This window comes from Arvicola amphibius, chromosome 4 (genome assembly GCF_903992535.2).
Source record: "Arvicola amphibius chromosome 4, mArvAmp1.2, whole genome shotgun sequence".
In the NCBI taxonomy this organism is placed as follows: Eukaryota; Metazoa; Chordata; class Mammalia; order Rodentia; family Cricetidae; genus Arvicola; species Arvicola amphibius.
Genome location: NC_052050.1, coordinates 25,108,659 through 25,130,024, shown reverse-complemented (window position 1 = coordinate 25,130,024; position 21,366 = coordinate 25,108,659). Strand labels below are relative to the sequence as shown.

Here is a 21,366-nt window from a genome sequence, read left to right as displayed (position 1 = left end):
TACCTAGGTGAACAAGAAGTAAGCTACTTCCAAAACTCTAGAAATGACAGAGACATCTCACTGCCTGGACAGTCACCCAAAGTTCTTTTGTACTGTTGGGGCATCCATCTTCAGCCTACAGGCCCATAGTTTCCAGCAGACATTTCCATGATCAGGAAATTTCAAAGGTAGTTCAGTCACTATCTGCTGTGTCCTTCAGAATGTCTCGCAGACTCTTTCTTGAATTAGGAACCCCAAAGAATCATCTCACATTTAGGCAAGTTCAGCAGTCCTCTCTCGTTGGGTTCTTTGTGTCCAGTTTCTGCCAACAGTCCAGGCAAGAGCAGTTTCTTGCCCAAGTGGCTATCAAACTCCATAAGGATCCTCTTCGATGCCCATCTTCCTCTTGAAGTAGATTGGTGCTGCCAGGAGCTGATGTGTCTCATTGTCATGAAAAGCCTTAAGTTATTAAAACATCTAAAATGCGATATTCTGTAGTCTTTGAAAGTTATGAAGAATGCCTATGTAACTTAAATAAATCTCTATATAGCTAGAAAATCTAACTAACATAACTACAAGTTTTACTAATATTGATAACTATCCATTAACAACCTATATACATTACATTTTTAAATGAACGACACAATCACAATACATTAATCAGTATCAGAAATACATATACATATAACAAAATTGACCTTAAATTTAAATCACTAAAGAAAAATCCATATCAATGCAAATTACTCATCTCCATATCATATCCCCCTTTAAATGTAAAAAAAAAAAAAATTTATAAACAATATTTGGGAACATGGGCGCAGTTATTTCTCTCCCAAACTGCTTCCTGCTGAATGGGGGCGCTGTTAATCAGATCTTCATGGTGTAACGTGTGCCAGGTTCATCTCAGTCATCAGTTGGGTGAAGTAATTTTCTGAAGGTGTTCACTGCAACCTTTCAGGAGGGCGTGGTCTATCATACCATATTGGGATAGATGCAATCCATAGGGTCTTATTTTCTGTAAAAACAAAAGAAGAATCTCTTTTCCAAAGTATTATATCCTTAGATCCAAATTCTGAAGTCAAGGTATTTTCAAAATATCTTTCTTGGATTAGTTCAGCAGCATTTATAAACAAATATCTTTTAGCAGCTATTGCTTCTTCCTCAGCATTTAAACAATTCAAAGAGAGCATAATAGCATACAGCATCAAGATTCTCTGTGTATTTTTCATCTTTGTACAGCTTTATTTTTACCTCTATTTCGTTTATTTTTACTTTTATTTTTTAAGACAGGTTCTCTGTATATCTTTGTCCTGGAATAACTCTTTAGATCAGACTGTCCTTGAACTCACAGAGATCCACTTGCCTCAGCCTGGGATTAAAGGTGTGTGCTACAACACCTTGAACTCACAGAGATCTGTCTGTCTCTGCCTCTCAGGCATTGGGATTAAAGGTGTATGCTACCACACCTTGAAGTCACAGAGGTCAATCTACCTCTGCCCCTTGAAGTCTCAGAGGTCAATTTACCTTGCCTCCCAAGTGTTGGGTTTAAAGGTGTGTACCACCACACCCTAGCTACTTTCTTTTTTCTTTTTTAATTTTAAGAACTTTAACCTTTAGCCTGCATATATTTTCAACACATTGTAAACCATTTTGACGTTTTCTTCGACTTTGAATCTTTCTTTTACTGTATATCTCTCTTTTTCTGACTACATAAGTCTTTAATTTACCAAGCAATATGGGTAGAATTAACGCCGTGACTTTGGTGGCTAGATCCAGCCCATACCTTAGCTTTCCAGCCTCATGGCAGAGGTACCAGCTGTAGCCATTTTTACCACCACAATTCTGTGGCAGTTCAAGGTCCCTGCCAGCAAGCAAGCTACAACAGTGTTAAACAACAATCAAAAGCTCGATACTCAGGACAGCCTGCTTGAAAGAGTCAGAGTTTGTCCTGGCAGGACGGCCCAGAAAGCTGGCATTTTAAAACAGCACAACTTTTTTCCTGCTACAGCTGAAAACAAACAAGCATGCAGTCAGCTTTTATCAGCAGCATTTAAGTTTCGTGGCAGGACCTCTTAAAAGAGCTGCAATGTTTTGCAGCTAAAGCTGAGTCAGGAAGCCTCTCTTAGATGAGAGCGCTTGATAACCTCTAGCAATCAGAGCAGACAAATTGCTGCTATCAAGAAAACATGCTTTACTCTATTCTTCCCCAGGCTTTCTCAAGCTTTCTGTGGATCCAGTTATCCACGTGGGCACCATTCTGTAGTGATTAGCTGTGGGCTGGCTTCCCGCTGCCCGGCTCCTGGCTGCCCAGCTAGCTTTACCCAAAATGACAACACACAGATTGTATTCTTTTAAACACTGCCTGGCCCATTATTTTCAGCCTCTTATTCCCATCTTGATTAACCCATATCTAATAATTTGTGTAGCACCACGAAGTGGTGCCTTACCAAGAAGTTTCTAGCGTATGTCCATCTTGGGCTGGAGCTTCATCGTGTCTGGCTTCTCTCTGAGGAGAGGCATGGCAGTCTGTCTCATTTAGGAGAGGTGTGGCATCTGACTGACCCTTCTACCTCACTTCCTCTTCCTGTTCTGTCTACTCCACCCACCTAAGGGGCGGTCTATCAAATGGGCCAAGCAGTTTCTTTATTAACCAATGAAATCAACTCAAAGAGAAGACTCTCCCACACCTCACCATTGGCCATTCAGCTCTTTATTAGGACCACCAGGTGTTTTTTTTTTTTTTTTTTTTTTTTTTTTGTTTTTTTTTTTTTTTGGTTTTTCGAGACAGAGTTTCCCTGTAGTTTCTAGAGCCTGTCCTGGAACTAGCTCTTGTAGACCAGACTGGCCTCGAACTCAGAGATCCGCCTGCCTCTGCCTCTCTGCCTCCCGAGTGCTGGGATTAAAGGCGTGCGCCACCACCGCCCGGCAGGACCACCAGGTGTTTTTAGACAGGCAAAGAGTTAAACAAATGCAGCATAAATAAAAGTAACACACCTTAAGCTAATATTCCCCAACAGTTAGGGGCCCAGCGATGTCGCTCAGTGGTAGGACAAGTGTCTGGCAAATAAAATCACCAGGACCAGAAAAAAATTAACTAACAAATATATTTTTTAATTTTAAAACAATCTTATTTTACATACCAATCCCAGTTCTCTCTCCCTCCAAGTTAAATGTATTTTTAATAGTGTGCACGTGTCTGTGTGTGTGTGTGTGTGTGTGTGTGTAATGGGTATGTGTACGTGAGTGCAAGTACTCACAGGGGCCAGAAGAGTGTGCTGGATCACCTGGAATGTTGAAAGCCAACTTTAACAAAACTCGTACATTCCAGGGTAGGAGCATGAGGACTAGAATTATTAGGCAAAAGGAACAGAGATCTAGGAGAAATAAGAGACAGAAACATAGGACAGAATTGGGAGGGACATTCAGTGAATACTGCATCTGTCCCATTTATTCTTCCACATGCTTATATGCTTCACTCCGAAAAGGAGGGGGAGGCAACAGACTTCATTAACATGGCATAAGGAACAGACTTGAATTCTCCAGCCTTTGGTCCAGGTGGAGAGGATTCACCACTACCTCTAAAACACTAATTAACCACACCCTAGGTCAGACTTGCTCGTTTGTAGCCACACCTGTTGTCAACAACTTTGAGAGAGAGAAAATAAGCTCAAACTCTCTGACCTCCAGACAAGGTAGAAGAGGCTCACAGCTATGGGCCCCCACACTGGAACTGGAGTTAGAGGCAGATGTGAGCCACCCAGCCTGGGTGCTGAGAACTGAACATGGATCCACTGCAAGAGCAAGAGCAGTTTGAACTCTTGACTGCTGAGCCATCTCTCCAGCTGGAGATATTTTCTATGGTTAGCTAGGTGTTCAAGATCATGTTTCTCACACCTGAGTTATAGAATATGCAGTTTCTTAATTGATTCAAACACACAGTTCAACTAAGTATAAATACAAATATCTACTACCAAGTATGTTTTAGTAAAACTCCTATTATGCGATTTAACACCTTAATTTTTCTATAGCATACTAATATTAGAATGTCAACAATGTTAGGAAAACATCCTAGATGAGAAGTGTGTGGGGGGGGGGTAGTTTGTGTGTGTGTGTGTGTGTGTGTGTGTGCTGTATGAGAAGCTGCATGTGTGTTTCCGGCTGCTCAGCCCAAAAATAATCACACAGAAACCATATTATCTGCAATACTGTTTGGCCAATAGCTTAAGCCTAATTCTGGCTAACTCATATCTTAAATTAAGCCATCTCCATTTATCTGTGTATCACCATGAGGCTGTGGTTTACCAGGTAAAGTTTTGGCATCTGTCTCTAGTGGGGCTACATAGCTTCTCACTGACTCTGCCTTCTTTCTCCCAGCATTCACCTTAGTTTTCCCTGCCTAGCTCTACTCTGTCCTATCACAGGCCAAGACAGGTTTTTTTTTCATTAGCCAATGGTATTCACAGCATACAGAGGGGAATTTCACATTACCTCCCTTTTTCTGTTTAAATGAAAAGGAAGGTTCTAACTTTACCATAGTAAAATTACATATAACAAAGCAGGTATTAAGCAAGAATTACAGTTACAATATTTATATCTACTTTATCTTTTATCATAACAAAACCTATCACTATCTGTTCTTCAACTCCATCAAAGACTCCAGAAGGATATAACATTACCTAAGTAAACAGGAAGTGCATTGTAGGCAACTTCCAAAAACCCTAGAAATGACAGAGACATCTCGCTGCCTGGACATATTGTGTGTGTGTGTGTGTGTATACGTGTATGGGTGTGTGCGTGTGTGTGTGCGCACCACATATATACGCGGTGTGTCTGCAGAGACTAGAGAAAATGTTGAGTGCTCCGCTGTCACTCCTCACTTTATTCCTATGAGGCAGAGTCTCTCGCTGAGCTTGGAACGAGGCTGGGGACCAGGAAGTCCCAGGAATCCATTTGTTTTCTCCTCCCCTGTCCCAGGGCTGATGTTACAAATGTGTATGCATGGCCACATCAAGCTTTTGTTCTTTGTATATCAGTGCTAGGATTTGAACTCATAGCCTCATGTTGTGCAGCAGGCACTCTTACCCACTGAGCCATCTCCTCAGCTCCCTGAGATAAGAATTTACACATTTCATAAATTATCCTATCAAAGTCATTGACCTTCAGGAAGACTTGCTGTTTGGATGCTAAGACTATTCTTTTCCCGAGCTCAGTCTGTCCCATGTCTTATAGACAAGCTGAACAGTAAGATTAAACAGTGGAACTTAGAGACTCCAACTCCCAACAGCCAGCCGCTATAGTCACCGAGCCTAGAATGCAACACTGACAGACCAGGAAAGTGAGCAATGAACGTGGAAGTACAAGGGAAATAAATATGAACAAGTGTTGCAGAATTTATAAGGTTTCTGTAGGGTGTAACGGCTTGTAACATGAAAAACGTTAGATCTATGGCAGCTATGGCAGCATATTAAGATCCTCAGGTGATGGTAAGATTAAAATGCATCTTATCTTTCCTTTACTTGGTGATTAAAAACTGCTTTCGTACTATACTTAATGAAATTAGTTAAAAATATCATCTTAATAGCTAGTCCTAGACTCTCTCTTAGGAAATGAGCTGTCATTGTTGAGGTAATACCATCATTGTTATTATTATTACCATAATCATTAGTATTATTAGGGACAGTGTCTCACTATGTAGACCAGGCTGGCCTTGAACTTGAAGAGGTTCACTTGTCCCAGCCTCCTGAATGCTGGGATTTAAGGTGTGAGTTTCTACCCCACAACCCTCATCCCTGCTGGACATACACTTCTTCTATGATGTGGGGAATGTTGTTGAAGGCTGAAACAACCAAGTTAGGCTGCAACTACTACCCAGGAACAAAACGTCTTTTGATTTTGTCCTGCATAGAAGAAAGGGGGAAAATGGCAAGAAGGTGAAAGTCTCGGAACTCAGTCAGACAGTGGGCGAGACGGTGTGCACTCTGCTAACAGGGGTGCAAGGTGCTTAGGAATGAGGAAGTCCTTTTAATGACCACTGTGTAACCACCCCCCCCCACTTTCCCTGCACCGCCAGCATATCCAGCCAGCAGTTTCTTCTGAATCCACAGGCCTGTCCGGTGAATAGTGTTTTGGGGAAACTGAGGAAGAAACTAGGTCTAAACCAGGGTTTGTTTCTTGAAACTACTGACAGTTTCAGCTGGAAAAGCCTTGTGGTTGGGGCTGTCCTGTGTATTCTGGAAAGTTCAACAGCGTTCTCACTTCTACTCATTGGGTGCCAGTAACAATCTCACCGGGGGTGTCGATCAAAGGTCCCCAGGTACTGTCAAAATCTCCTGAAGGACCCTGATTGGGAAGAAGTGTTCTAAAGCCTAGCTAACCAGGACAGTGTGTGTGTATAGAAGCGTGGGACCTGTAAGGAGTGGGACTCTGAGAGCCCCGCGCCTTGAAAATGACTTGGAACTGGAGGAGAGCTGTGGGTTCCCCCAGGAGGAAGTTCTCACAAAGACTTCAGAGGCCTGGGTAGTCCTGACGTCTACAGTGTTCTCAGGATGAAGTTCAAATCACACATCACATCCCCACCCCGCCCCCAGCTTCCTTGCCACGTGAAAATCTGCAAGTGTCCCTTCGCTTATCTTTTAGGTCCAGCCTTGCTTTTCTGCAGGAGGGGAGACTTGTAAGGACTCTTTCAAGGTCCCCATTCATCAGTTAGAGCAGTGCCTCTCAACTTCCCTGACGCTGTGACCCTTTAATATGGTCCTTCATGTTGTGCTCACCCCAACCATAAAATTATTTCATTGATACTTCATTAACTGTAGTTTTGCTACTGTTATGGATTGCAATATACATATCTGATATGCAGCTTGGGAGTCCACAGAAAGAGCTGTTTGTTTGAAACCCCAAAGGGGTCTCGACCCCCGCCCCCAGTCGAGAACCTCTGCTTTAGAGCCTATGGATGATTTCTCTGAGAAACTCGATGAAGGAAGGAAGTTTGCCTTCTTTGTCTTCCTCGTTACCTAGCCTGTAGTTTGCTATCCTAGACCTCTTTAGATTCCCGAACATACAGTTTTTCTATTCTGATATTTCAGCTGAAATTTGGCTTTGTAGAATCTTCGAGGTGGCGTTGAAGAAATTCTGTATTAATCTGCTCTTATATGATTATGAAAGGGAGGGCTGTGCCAACCTTGCTACAGAGAGATTTGTTTCATGTATGTGCTTGTATGTGTCTAAAAATAGCATTTTCCTTTTATTTGTTTGGTTTTGGTTTTTTCCCTTTTTTTTTTTTTCAGAGTTTCATTGTGTTGTGTAGCCCTGGCTGTCCTGAATCTTACTCTGTAGACCAGGCTGGCCTCGAACTCAGATCCACCTGCCTCTGCTTCCTGAGCGCTGGATTAAAGGCAAGTGCCACCATACCTGGCTAAAAATAGTATTTTCTAATTAATTCTAAGTTTTAAAAATGAAGAGTTATTTTCCCCTCTCTTTTGAGAGTGGGAGAAAAAGTTCCAGATTATTTTTTCATAGTTTGATTTACCAGGCATGTATCTGATGCTTAATACATTCTACATATTGTTTTAACTCATTTTCAAATATCTACTGTTTAATCTTCAAGTCATTCTACGAGACAAGTATTATTGATATCCTCCTTTTATGGGTGAGGAAACTGAGACGTAAGATCAAGCAGGCAGTAAGAAAATGACTGTCAAGGCTGGAGTGTGGACAAAGTGGACCCAGGATGCAGCACATGACATCCCAGACCCACGAGAAAATACTAAGGTTCAAAAAGACATGCCGCAGACACGGTGGCGCACGCCTTTAATCCCAGCACTCGGGAGGCAGAGGCAGGCGGAGCTCTGTGACCAGCCTGGTCTACAAGAGCTAGTTCCAGGACAGGCTCTAAAGCTGCAGAGAAACCCTGTCTCGAAAAACCAAAAAAAAAAAAAAGACGTGCCCCGCAGCATGAGAGCCCGTGCCGCCTCCTCACCTAGAACAGATGCTGAGACGTGTTCTCACTCAGATTCTCTAGGATATCCCCAAAGTTAGCGATTTCGTATATGAGGCAGGACGTCAGGGAGCGGTGAGTGGTGAGGGAAGAATACCCACCTGACGTAAAACCGTAATGAGCACACCAGGGGCCAATAGGAATCAGGACAACACCCCCGCCCCCAGCATGACAGGATAAACCGGGCGAGGTATGGTCAACCTACCGGATTCTCCCTCCCTTTGCAGCCTTCAACTCCCAGTAGCTCCTCAGCCGGGGTGGAGCCCTTTGAGCACCTCCTCCAGCCAGGGCGGAGTTTTGACTGGCTTGAACTTGAGCGGACAACAACTGCCCCGTGAGTTTGTGGTCCATCTGCTGCGTCGCATCCAGCCCTGGGTAGAAAGAAAGTCTATCAGCCAAACCTTGACGTTTTCATCCTCCCGCCTCCACTTTCCGAGTGTTAGGATTACAGACGTGTGCTATCACACCCCGTTTATACAGTACTAGGGACCACTCTACCAACTGAGCTATATTCTTTAGAGAATATCTCTGTTTCTTTAGAGATAGGCCCTCAGCGGAACGGTGGTGGCGCACGCCTTTAATCCCAGCACTCGGGAGGCGAATCTCTGTGAGTTCGAGGCCAGCCTGGTCTACAAGAGCTAGTTCTATGACAGTCAGAACTGTTACACAGAGAAACCTTGTCTTGAAAAAACAAAAACAAACAAGCAGACCAAAAAAAAAAAATGCTAAAATGTGTAATGTCTAAGCTCTTTGAAGGCAGGGGGAACATTTAATAATTGTCTTAAGCCCTTTGGACTTCGCTAACAAAATGCTGCAAACAGTTTATAAGCAACGAAGGTTGACTTTTCATGGTTTTACAGACCAGTAAGTTAAGACCAAGACACAGGTAGATTTGATGTCTCCTGAGGGTCTTTTTGACGTTTAGACATGACGTTTTCTGTGTCCTTGCATTGTAAAAGAGACAAGTCATGACCCTGGGGCCTCCTTTTTATAAAGGCTCTGACCTCCATCGCCTTTCAAAGGTTCCCACTTTTTAAAACTACCACACTGGTGAGCATGTGCCGAGATGTGGATTTGGGGGAGACACAGGCATTCGGGCTATAGTGGTGACCTAAGCAAATGCTCACAGACAACAGCAAGTGAAACACTGGAAGCAGAAATACAGCCTACAAAACTGTCCCCACAGTGTGCCCTGGCTAATAGAGTATGTACGGGCTGTAAAGACAGAGAGATGTGGAGCTGTGGTGGTAAAGGCAGAGGCTGGGGAAGGGGCGGGGCATGATGGCAGAAATCAGCAGACGGTTGTTGAAGTAAAACAGGGATTAACTCAATGCAGCGAGGGAAGCCGGGCATTTCTGTGGCCGTGCCTGGCTAGGACAGCCATTTATGATTAAATGGTATGTACAGATAATTTGAGGGGACTTTTTAGAATAAAAGAAACTGAATTACTACCCAATAAGTCTATTAATGAATTCAATTGATTAATTAAAATCAACATTTTAACCTATGATAATCCTTTTACCCACAGACCAAAACAAACAAACAAAAACCTCAACTATTTCCTTGGGTGCAGTGCCAGTTACAGGCAGAAATGTATCCATTCTTCTTCTCAGGAAGGCGAGTTCTGCTTTAGCGGTTCAAATACTGTCGCACCACATCCCCTCTAGGGACACTTTTATTGGTATTTGGTTGGCGGAATTGTTTTCAGCAGCTCTGGGTCATCCATCTTGCCTCCGAATAAAAGGTTGATTGAAGCAAACTTTTGAGCTTTAGAAACATATATCAACAAAACACATTTGCAACTGTTAGCAGCCCCGACGTAAGTATTTTTGCCCCAGTGTGTCCGGAACATTATCGAGAAAACAGAAAGAAGCCACATTTATCTTTCAGTCGTTAGGGAAAAAAATGTGACCCTTAAGATGTCATTCGTCTCCAAATAAACAAAATAGTGACCTTGTAAAGGGACAAGGTCAGAGAATTTGGGGAAAACATCAAACACTCTTGCTAGCCGTGAACAGGGAGGTCCAGGCGCCTCCTAGCAGGCAGCCTTTGCACAGTAGTGAGTACTTGAGGCTACACGACAGTGGTATTGTTCCTCCAGTGTTGTGCGTGCCTTCTAGTCCCCTGCCCCAGTCTTCTTCCTTCCTTCCTTCCTTCCTTCCTTCCTTCCTTCCTTCCTTCCTCCCTCCTTCCCTCCCTCCCTCCCTCTTTCTCTCTCTCTCTCTCTCTCTCTCTCTCTCTCTCTCTCTTTCTTTCTTTCTTTCCTGTTCTGACTTCCTAGCACAGATGTCTGAAACCTGAGGGCATTTTCCTTTAAGGGCAGGTGTGAATTTTAATGTGTCTTTGCCAAATTGTGCTTCCCTTTTAAATATGAGATTTCAAGTTATCGTGTGTTACTTTTAGGACAAAATACTATGTATTTACGAGTGTGCCTTCTACATGAATGTCGCCACCTCTTTTCCCTCCTGACCTTGTTGCGCTTTCCAAGGTCGGATTTTTTCATTCTCTGTAACTCACCTGTGATTCCTGACCTCCATAGACATTTGTAAAAGTCACTCACACACCCAGCACCTCCTTTTCTGTAGCTCCTGTCGTAATTCTGATTGGGCCTCTGAGCATCTATCCTTTGCTAGATCCATCCTGCTCATTTCTCAATGCTCACTGAATATGTGATGAAGATTAGGTGCATTTGGTGTGGTATTCTTTATGGCAGGTGCCTGGCATCTTTTCCATGTGAGGACTTGAACGCCACATGGTACTGCTCACTCCCTAGCTGAAGGCAACTGTGGACCCCCTGAGGGCCTCATCTTCCTTTTTGACGTTGAATATTGCAATTACAGGGACCCCAGGACGTCTCGATCTGACAGAACATAATGTCTGTAAAGGAAGAGGGCTTGTTTTTGTTTTGTTTTGTTTTTTTGGTGCCAAATATCAAATCCAGGCCCTTGAGTATATACCAAGCACGCCTTCTGCCCTGAGCCACATTCCCCACAAAGAGCTCATGTTAGCAAATCCGTTGTCTACTTAACGGGGGGGGGGGACCACTAACAGCATGGTGACTGGGGAGAGGTGGGGCGCCGCAGGGCAGCTTGAAATCGCATGCCTGTTTGGCATATTCAAGCAGGCTTGCTCAAGCCCTTTGGGTTCTCCCCATGAGAAACTCCACCTTCTCAATTGAAGAGCGAATGTAGTTTCTCTAATTTTTTTTCCTAATGTTTTCATATTAGGATTTTGCTGGAGAATGAATGCAATATGAAGAACACAAGCCTCCATGTAGACCTGCCTTCTGACTCCGTGTTTCCTTGGCTATATATTTCATCTAGAAAGTTTGGGGGTGTATCTGTAGAGCAGATTCTAAACAAACAAGGGATGGGTGGAAGAGGTCATCTGTGTCTTTTTGCTCCTCCGAGAAGATGCTGATTGCAGGTAAAGAAACAAATGCTCCATTCCTGAAGTATCAGAAGGAAAGGCCTTCACATAATTAACCTGAAGGAAACTGAAACAGGACAGATTTTGAGAAAAGATTCAACTCCTCCTTAGCAGCCTCACCGGGGCCTTAATTACAAGCTGCTGGCATGTTTCAAAATACGGAGTATGCAGTCATTTTACTTACAGGAATTTAGTAAGGGTGGCAGCCCACTGCATCTTAGTAAAGCTGGGTGGGGGAAGAATTGAACCGTAGTGTGTGTGTGTGTGTGTGTGTGTGTGTGTGCGCGCGCGCGCGCGCACGAGTGCAAATACAGGTGCATTCTACAAGAAGAAAGTGAACAGTTTAACTTAAGACATCACATAAGATTTCTCTTCTTCTTCTTCTCACATCACAGATAAGAAGTGAGGTGTGATTAGGATTATTATATTCGTCTTTATTATTGCGTCGTCTTATGATCTTGTATTATTATTTATTATTATTAATAGGCGCCGACATCCTCCTACTCCTCCCTCCTCTTCCTCATCCTCTCATCCCTTCTCCTCTTCTTCATTGTTGCATACTGGGGAGAACCCAGGCCTAGGGCATTGGTACTGGTCAGTGCCCGACCAGTGTAGTAATAATCCCCGTGCCCTTTTGTATTTTTGAAGACCAGGGCCCTACACTGATTTGCAACGATGGCCCCTCCACTTTTCATCCTTCTGCTCCTGTTTCCTGAGTCGCTGGGATCACAGGCCTGTGCTACCAGATCTCAATCATAGGATCATCTGTGCTGCCCTCTTCCTCTACCTATCTACCCACTGGAATCTGTCCCTGTTAAGGACTGTGGGAAAGCCAGCAAGGCCCTCTACCCCTGAGGGAATCGAGGGTGGGAGATGGAAAGCAAAGGTCTCCAGATGGTGAGCATCTCGGTTCACAATGATTTTTATTTTACTTATTTCTTCTAATTCGGAAACACATAATGAGAAATATAAATAATACGAAGACGGTAAGACTAGCTGCCATTCCGCCACCGGGTAGTGACCTCCGCTGAAGTGCTAACCCTTATCCCAGGGCCACCTGGCATGTGGCAACGACTCCAAAAGGAGTGCATTTAACCTAGTATTTCATTTAACTTTCTAGTTACTGTGTGTGTGGAAAGCTTGCAGGAGTTGATTCTCGCCTTCCACCATGAGGGACCGAGGAATTGAACTCCGGTCTTTAGGCTTGGAAGCTAGGGTTTTTACCGGTCTTGCTAGCCCTCTTTTGGTTTTCTAAATCCATCAGATTTAAAAACATTCAGATTATATGGCTTATCGCTTTTATTAATTGAATTTTTGTAGAAAGTTTCGGTTCACACAGTTATTGAGCAGATGATGCAGAGTTCCCTTAACCTCTCTCTTTCCTCCAGTTACCCTTAGTTAGAATATTTTACACCAGTGCGGTACTGTATTAGTTAGGGTTCTCTGAAAGAACAGAACTGATAGAATGGATGTATTTATATGAAAAGGGAGTTTATTAGAATGGTTTGCACGCTCTGGTCTGGCTAGTCCAACAGTGGACTTTGCCAACAGAAGGGTCAAGAATCCAGTAGTTGTTCAGACTGTGAAGCTAGATATTTCGGCCAGTCTCTGCTCTGTGTTGAATGAAATGCTGAAGGGGTAGGCTCTAATACCAGTAAAGGAATCCTCAGCTGTCGGATAGATGAACTTGCCAGTGAGAGCGAGGGCAAGCAGGCAAAACCCAAAAGCTTCCTTCTTCCACGTCCTCTTGTGTGGGCTGCCACCAGCAGGTGTGGCCCAGATTTAGGGTGGGTCTTCCCACCCCAAATAATGAGATCAAGACAGTCCCTCACAGTTTTAGTTGATTCCAGATGTAGTCATGCTGACAACCAAGATTAGCCGTGGCAGGTACGAGCCGGCATCATCCCACGCCACCTAAGACCCACGGTTCATTCAAGCTTCCTAGTTTTACCTAATGCCCCCTTTCCATCTCAAGAGCCTATCCAGGATGCAGTCCAGTCTTCTCGGGCGCCTCTCGGCTGTGACTGTCTCCCACACGCCCCTTGTTTCTGATGATGTAATTCTTTGGAGGAGTGCTGGTCTGGTATATGACAGAATGATCCTCTGTTAGAATGTGTCTAGCGTTCTTCTCATGTTTAGACTGGGGTTCCGGACTGGAGGGAGGAAGGGTCACAAAGGAGCATTTCCATCACGCTCCACCAAGGGTCTACACTGTGGGCATGATTTATGGTGGCTGATGTTGAACCAGGAACACCTGGCTGGTGTCAGGTTTCTCCGCTGTGGAGTCCCTCTGTTTCCCCTTTCCATTCCACAGCCTTTGGAAAGAAAGTGGCTGTGTAGAGCACACATAACGATTGGGAGGCATGTTTCCTTTATTATGGGGTAGAATAGCTACGTAAATGACTGATTCTACACTAGAGATATGTCTCTTATCTCCCATTTGTTAATTAATTTATATTATTTATGAATTTAAGGATTTTTTATAATTTGGGTTATAATTCGAGACTATTTTGTTGTGTTCAGATTTTTTTTTTTTTTGAGACAAAGTCTTACACTGTATCCCTGACTGGCTTGAGTTCTGTCTCTAGCATACACATACATGTGAGCATGCACTACACACACACATACACACACACACACACAGAGAGAGAGACAGAGAGAGACAGAGAGAGAGACAGAGAGAGAGAGACAGAGAGAGAAAGACAGAGAGAGACAGAGAGACAGAGAGAGAGAGAGAGAGAGCAAGAGAGAGAGAGAGAGAGACAAACAATGAAACCAAGATGCTGGCTGTCAGCTGCGGATGGTCATTTTACTGACTCCTCATTTCCGCGTCTCCTTATGTCAACACTTCCTTCCCTTCCTTCCAGTGAGGTTATTCCATCCATCTGTAGGATAACGGGGTTATGTCGTGACAGCCTACATTTGAGATCTCTCAACTGAATTGATATTTGATGTTTGTAGACTGTGCTGGCTAGGGCCATCTGAGAGGAGGGAATCTCAATTGAGAAAATGCCGCTGTAAAATCCAGCTGTGGGTCATTTTCTTACTTAGTGATTGATGTGGGAAGGGTCCAACCCATTGTGGGTGGGGCCACCCTATCTGGTGGTCCTGGGTTCTGTAAGAAAGCAGACTGGGCCGGGCAGTGGTGGCACTTGGGAGGCAGAGGCAGGCGGATCTCTGTAAATTCGAGGCTAACGTGGTCTACAAGAGCTAGTTCCGGGTCAGGCTCCAAAGCTACAGAGAAACATGTCTTTAAAAAAAAAAAAAAAAAAAAGGAAGAAAGCAGACTGAACAAGCCATAGCCAGCAAGCCAGGAGGCAGCACGTCTCCATGGCCTCTGCATCAGCTCCTGTCCTGCAGGCTCCTGCCTTGTCTGAGTTCCTGTCCTTCGATGATGAACAGTGAATGTGAATATGTAAACCAAATAAACCTTTTCCTTCCGGAGTTGCTTTTGGTCATGCGTTTCCTGCCAGCAATGGTGACTCTGACTAAGATACAGACGACGTTAAGGACTCAGTCTCTGTACTGTAGCGTCGGTTGGTTTTAACAATTATATACGTCATGTATCCTTCTATGGGGTCAGCCACTATAGCTTCAGTGCTCTGAAAAGCCCTGTGCTTCACCTTGTCCTCCCCACCCATTCTTGTGAACCTCTTACCATCCATGGGCTTCTTAAAATCAATCAATCAATCTGTTTGTCTGTCTGTGTGAGATAGAGAGAGAGAGAGAGACAGAGAGAGAGACAGAGACACAGAGAGAGGAGGCACGTATATGGAGGTCAGAGGACAACTTGTGGGAGTCGGTTCTCTCCTTCCACCATGTGTGTGGGTCCTGGGGACTGAACATAGACTGTCGAGCTTGGTGGCAGATGCCTCTACCCGCTGAGCCATCTTGCTGGCTTCCATTCATTTCTTTTTAGCACCAAATAAGATGCCCTTGCATGGCTATGGCACAGTTTGTTTATTCAAATTTAGGAACATCTTGGTTGCCTGCAGCCTTCAGCAATTATGAAGAAAGTTTCTATAGACGTTTCGGTTTGTGTGTTTGTTGCATGTGTGTGTGCTCACCCACATATATTAATGTGTGAGTGTCGGAGGGGGACAAAAGCCATATCTCCTAGCTTCTCCTGTGATCCTCTGCCTTGTTGTCTGAGGCAGGGTTTTTCCCTGGACTTGGAGTTCACGAATTGGCTAGACTGGCTGGCCAGTGAACCCCTAGGATTCACCCATCTCTGCCCCTCACACCCAGCTTTGGGATTACAGGCTGCATTGATGTGCCCAGGTTCTACTTGGGTGCCGGAATTTGAAATCAGGTCATCATGTTTGACCAGTAAGCCTTTTACCTACCTAGCCATCTCTCCAGCCTCTCTTTTAAATTTTTATCAAAACTTACTAGAGCTAGGGATACGGCTCAGCGGTAGAGCACTTGCCTAGAACCCACGGGTTCCCAGGTTCATCCCCCAGCACTGGCAGAGGGAGAGAGCGATGGGACGAGCTGTTCTATAAAGGTCTGTTACTAGACTCACCCTCTTGTAATTGGTATGTCTCCCAGTGATGTGGCCCTTTTGCTGTTTTGAAATAGCGTTCTTTATCTCGGGTACTTTCCCTTTCTTGAAGAATACTTTGCCTGACATTACTGCACAATTCTGTCTTCTTTATTCTCTCTGTTTGTATCTCCTATTACTTTCCCTTCTTTCCCTTCCGGTCTTTCTGTGTTTTTATATTAAAGTGTGTTTCATGTAGACAACGTATAATCGAGTCTGCAGTTTTTAGCAGAACGTCTTTATTCATTCCTTGAGACTCTCATACATCCATGCAATATATTTTCATCGTATTCACTGCCTCTTCCCCCTCCATCCTCTCTCAGACCCTCTGCTAGACCCCGTTCAACGTCATGTCCTCTTAACCAAGTCCAGTTTGTGTTGCCCATTCACTCATGGTGTGGGACCATCCCCTGGATCCTGGTTAATCTACCAGGGGGACCACACCCCTAATTGACTCTTCCTCCTCCAGAAGCCATCAGCTATGGGTGGGTGCTGGTCTGCCCCTTCCCATCCTTGATGGAATGTTGACTGTCTTGATCTCGTGCAGGTGTTGTGAGTTCCTGGGGCAAGGGTCTTGTCATGTTCAGAAGACACTGTTTCACGCTGTGACTCGTGCAGTCTTTTGTCCCCTGTCCTACAATGTTTCTCAGCACGGAGGGGAGGGCAGTGTGATACAAATGCCTTTTTAAGTTTTTACTTGAGCACTCTACAGACAATTGTTCTCTGTATCTTGACCAGTTGTGAGTCTCTGCATTAACTGCGGTTGTCTGTACAAAACAGCTTCTCTGATGAGGTCTGAGAGCTGCACGCATCTATGGATATAAAAGCATATTTACAAAGCGTATGTCCAGTTAGTAAAATTGTAGTAGATTCACCCCTAGGGCCTAGGAAGCCTCCTCGTCATAGGTTTTGGCTACATTTTTGTATCAGGCATGAGCTTCCTCCTGTGGAGCAGGCCTTAAATCCAATCAAAAAGTGATCGGTTCTCCTATAACATCCATGCCACTATTACCTATCTTGCCAGCCTGGTCATCATTGGCTCTCAGCCGTCACAGCTCATAAAGCTTCTGGTACTGTGAAAACTGGCCAGCAAACAGGCTGCTTCCAGGACAGCACCCTCTTAATTTCTCCAGACCATGTGATGCATTCGGCTGTAGGGCCTTACTACCAACTTCTGAGAGCAGCGGTAGCCGGCTGCACAGTTTTGAGGGTCTCCGGGAACCCCATCACCACCAGTAGCTTGATGGGAGGTAATCCACACCTGGCACTGGAACATCATCCTCCCATGTAGGCTAACTCCATATTCTGCCCCCACCATGTGTGCGTCTCTTTTAAAGGAAGCTTGCAAAATAGTAGGTTTCCGTAGGCTTTCCCGAATGTCCTGATTGTTAGCTGTCTCCCTGTGCTTTTAGGGAGGTGGTGCCATGCACCCGCTCTCTGCTTTAAAGTTGGATTTGTTAGTCGTTTTTCTCTAACAATTATCACAGGTAGAGTTACCCTTATTTTCTTACTCGTTTTCTAGTTGTGTGGTTTGGCCGCACTTGCCTGTACAATCTCAATCAAATGCTTTTTGAGCATTCTCTTACATCTCTGTTGTTTTAAAAAGGAAAACCTGAGCCCCCTGATTTGGCTTGGTAGGGCAGCGGCAGCGACTCCGTTTTGTGGTTTAACTCATAGAGATCCTGCTGAGAGTTGATATTGGACTGTTAATAGGGTTTCGTTGACTGTTCTCCCGGCCCTCTGTGCTGTTGTGACGCTGTTTCTGAGACCTATTTTTGCGTGTATGTAATGTAATAAACTGCATTGTTGCAGCCTGTGCTTGAAACTGCCTATAGTCTTTCGAGAAAATTAAGCATGAGGACGTTTCAAAAGGAGCCGTACTTTTTTTAGCATTTTTAGCCCTCTGGCACTCCTGCAGGGCTGTTTCTCTGTGGGTCACCTGTCTCCAGCAAGGTGAACTCCCGATAGGTTTCCTTTCGTGCAGCTTTCCTAGCAAAACATTTTCCAGTTTTCATTGATCTCAAAATTGCCTTTATTCTGCCTTCATCTTTTGATGGCCGCTGTCACTGGGCGTAGAATTTGGAGTTGACCAGGCCTTTTATTTTTTATTTTCCCTCTCAGCTCTCTCGGGTGTCATTCCAGTGTCTTCTCACCTCCGTTATTTCTGATGAAAATTCAAGTCTCATTCTTATCGTTGCTCTACTGTATGTGATGGGTCATTTTCTCTGGCTGCTTTGAAAATTTTCTCTTTATCGTTGCTTTTCAGCAGTGTGACTGTAGTGCTCCTAGATTTACTTTTCTTTGTATTATCCTTTTCCAAGGATTGAACTCGGGGTCTTATGTATGCTGAGCACACATTCTTCCATTGAGCCGTACGCTGGCCTGAAATTCACCTTTTTTTTTTTTTTTTTTTTTTGTCAGCAACTGTCTCATTGAGATTTTCAAATTTATTTGCATGGCATTTTGTTTTACTTACACAGTACCCATTTTTTGAAAATAGCATTTTAAAGGGGGTAAGCACAAGTGAAAAAAAAATCAGAAGTACTTGAAACCAACTTTGTAAAGTATCTCATTACAGAATTGGAGATATCTAAGAACACATACAGCTCTTTCAAAAGACTGAATTAAGTTCCCACAACTGCAGTGGGTAGCTCATAACGACCCGTGCCTCCAGGTCCAGGGAGATCTGACACTCTAGGCACGTGTACACATGTGGACATACACAGCACATGATTAAAATGAGTAAAAAATATTTAAAAATATTTCTTTGTCTCTTAAAATTGTCACCCCCCCAACAAGGTCTCAGTGTTCTGGCGCTCACCGATCTAGATAGCCTGACTGGTCAGCAAGTCCCGGGAGCATCTTGTTTCCGCCTCCCCAGCGCTGTGCGTAAAGTCCAGGACATCACACTCAGCTTTTTTACATTGGCTCTGGGGATCAAAATCAGGTCTTCCTGTTTGTGTGACAAGCATTTTACCTGCTGAACTATCTCTCTAGTCCTGGCAAACTTAATCTTTTTTTTTTTTGCATGCTTATTCTTAAGAAATTATTTAAAATTATGTCTTCAGAGTTTTCTTAACTTTATCTTTGGGTTGTTCGTGGTTGATAAAATTGAAGCTAGCGCTGGGGCTCAAGGATAGAGTACTTGCCCAGCACAGGCAAGCCTCTGGGTTTGATCCCAAGCACAGAAAAAGGAACATTCCAAAAGTCAATGTTAAAACACAGCTCATTCTTCTACACTGGCTTTATGCCTTATAACTGTGTTGATTCTAATGGATTTTCAGCGAACCTCAGGGTTTTTGGCATAGAAGATCGCACCAGAGGCAAATAGAGATGGTTTTACTCTATTTCTTCCCAATCTGGCTGGATGTTTAAACTTCATTTTCTTGTCTAATTGCCCTGGCTAGTATCGCTAAGATGATGCTGAATATAAGTGGTGACAGCCCCCGTTGTTGTTTGTGATCTTTAGAACTGGGAGGGATGTGTCCAGTCTCTCGCAATAAAGTACAAGGTTAGCTGTGGGATTTTAAAAAACCATTATGTTTGTTGTGTTGGGTCTCACACATGCTTAGCAGGCCAGGCTAGGGAACTACACCTCCAGCCCCTAGTAGCCGGGTTTATGCAGAAGCTGTTTCTTGGCCCGAGGAAGTTTCTGTCTTTGCACAGTTGAGTGTGTTTATCAAGAGGCACCACTGGGTTTTGTCAAATGATTTTTCTGTTGCTCTTGAGATGATTGTGTGCTTTTGTCCTTCTATTAATATGACGTATTGCATTAATGGTGTCTCAGATGCCACTTGGTTTGGGTATTTTGTTTTGTTTTGCTTTGCTTTTGTCTGTTAACTCAACTTCTCATTTTCTCGTTCTTTAGCATTCAAAGCCCCCTGGAGGAACCCATTAAATGGCATCTAGAGTCGATGTGATCCAGGGCTTAGATGCTCATGGTGATTCTTTATGAGGATTTCAATCTCTGGGGCTTTGTATCTCATCAGAAGTCCTGGTGATGGTTATAGGACTTCTCTGTTTGCTGTTATTGAGTAGCTGAGTGTAAAACAAATGCAGAGATGTACTTACATAATCCAACTGCATAAGTACATCAAATTATTCTAGTGGTGTATGTGATGCAGTTTCGTATTGGGGCTACAATTTTTTTTTTTTTTTGGAGGCAGCGGATTTTAACTCTATTATTTATATGCTTTTTAGGGATGATAAACATGCGGTGGGGAGTAAAGTGTGTAGCTCATATTTCTGGCAATTGTAATTGCTATCGATGTATTTTGTCTCTGAAAATTTGTGTACCTTCAGATTTCCTCCTTCGCCATAACAAGATTTGTTTTGTAGTGTGCATTTCCATCATGTTCTTATTTTATAATGTGCATTCCCATTAATTGCAATTTCCCTCTCTCGGATGCATTTTTCTTTTCCGTGTGGGCTCCTTCACTTGGTGCACTGTCATTTTCATTGATGATGTATCTGCTAATTAATGTTTCTCCTCTGAATGCCTGCCCTTTTTTTTTTGTTCTTGATTTCTCCGTTCAGCTCTATTTTTTATTTCAGCTGCAATTACCGGGACTTCTCTTCTACTCTCATTGGTCTGTAACCTTCTGTGACTTATTTATAATATTTACATGTTTGCGGAATTGACAATCCATCCTCTGCCATCAGCGGCCATCAAATATGTAAGCATCGCTTTAAAGAAACGGTTTCAAAAACCAGTTATCTCTTGTGGTTAATGTATGCAGCAGCTTTCGAAATCCACAGCAAGGTCTTGGATTGTTAGTGCTTGTCACTTACAGAGACGCATGGAGTCTTGGTCGTTCTTTATTATGGTGAACTACACCTAGCAGGAATTTAGCATCTTGGCTGCTATCAAGTAGATGACGCCTTTGGTCTGTTAGTGCTCACCTTGTTCAGACATCAAGGCTTACACAGGAGGCAGCATTCATTTCCTAGTCTTTCGGCTTCTCTTTCCTCCTCCCTCACTCCTCTTCCGCTGATCACCTGTCCTTCTCCTTTAGATGCCGAGGACTTCCTGGCAGAGGGTTTGCGGAACGAGAACCTCAGCGCCGGTGCTCAGGACCAGAGAGACCACATCCTCCGGGGCTTCCAGCAAATCAAATCCAGGTTTGTATCTGCCTGCCTCGCTAAGCTTTTTCAGGAACAATCTTTGTCGCCACAGGATAAGTTAACAGTAGCGTGCACCTGCCACAGGTTTTCATACTTGGCAGAGATTTAGGAATCGATTTGGAGGTAGGTGAGCGTATTGAAGTTTCCCAGCATAAGCACGTCTTTGGTGATTGTCGTAAAGTAATAAGGCTGATTTGGGCTTCTTATTTTATGTTAGCATTTATGGAACACCTTTAAGTCCGACAGCGGCAGAAGCATCGTGGTGAAATCGGGACATTTCTGCTTGTTCAGACCACTG

General features: G+C 43.9%; 1 protein-coding gene across 1 annotated transcript in view; it reads left to right on the top strand.

Moving 5' to 3' along the window:
- The window catches only part of Skap1 (src kinase associated phosphoprotein 1), a 289,170-nt gene that overhangs the window by 6,879 nt on the left and 260,925 nt on the right, over positions 1–21,366 (top strand). Inside the window, exon 2 of the mRNA XM_038327961.1 lies at positions 20,960–21,065. Coding sequence (XP_038183889.1) covers positions 20,960–21,065 — 106 coding nt within the window. The remainder of the gene's footprint in view (positions 1–20,959; positions 21,066–21,366) is intronic.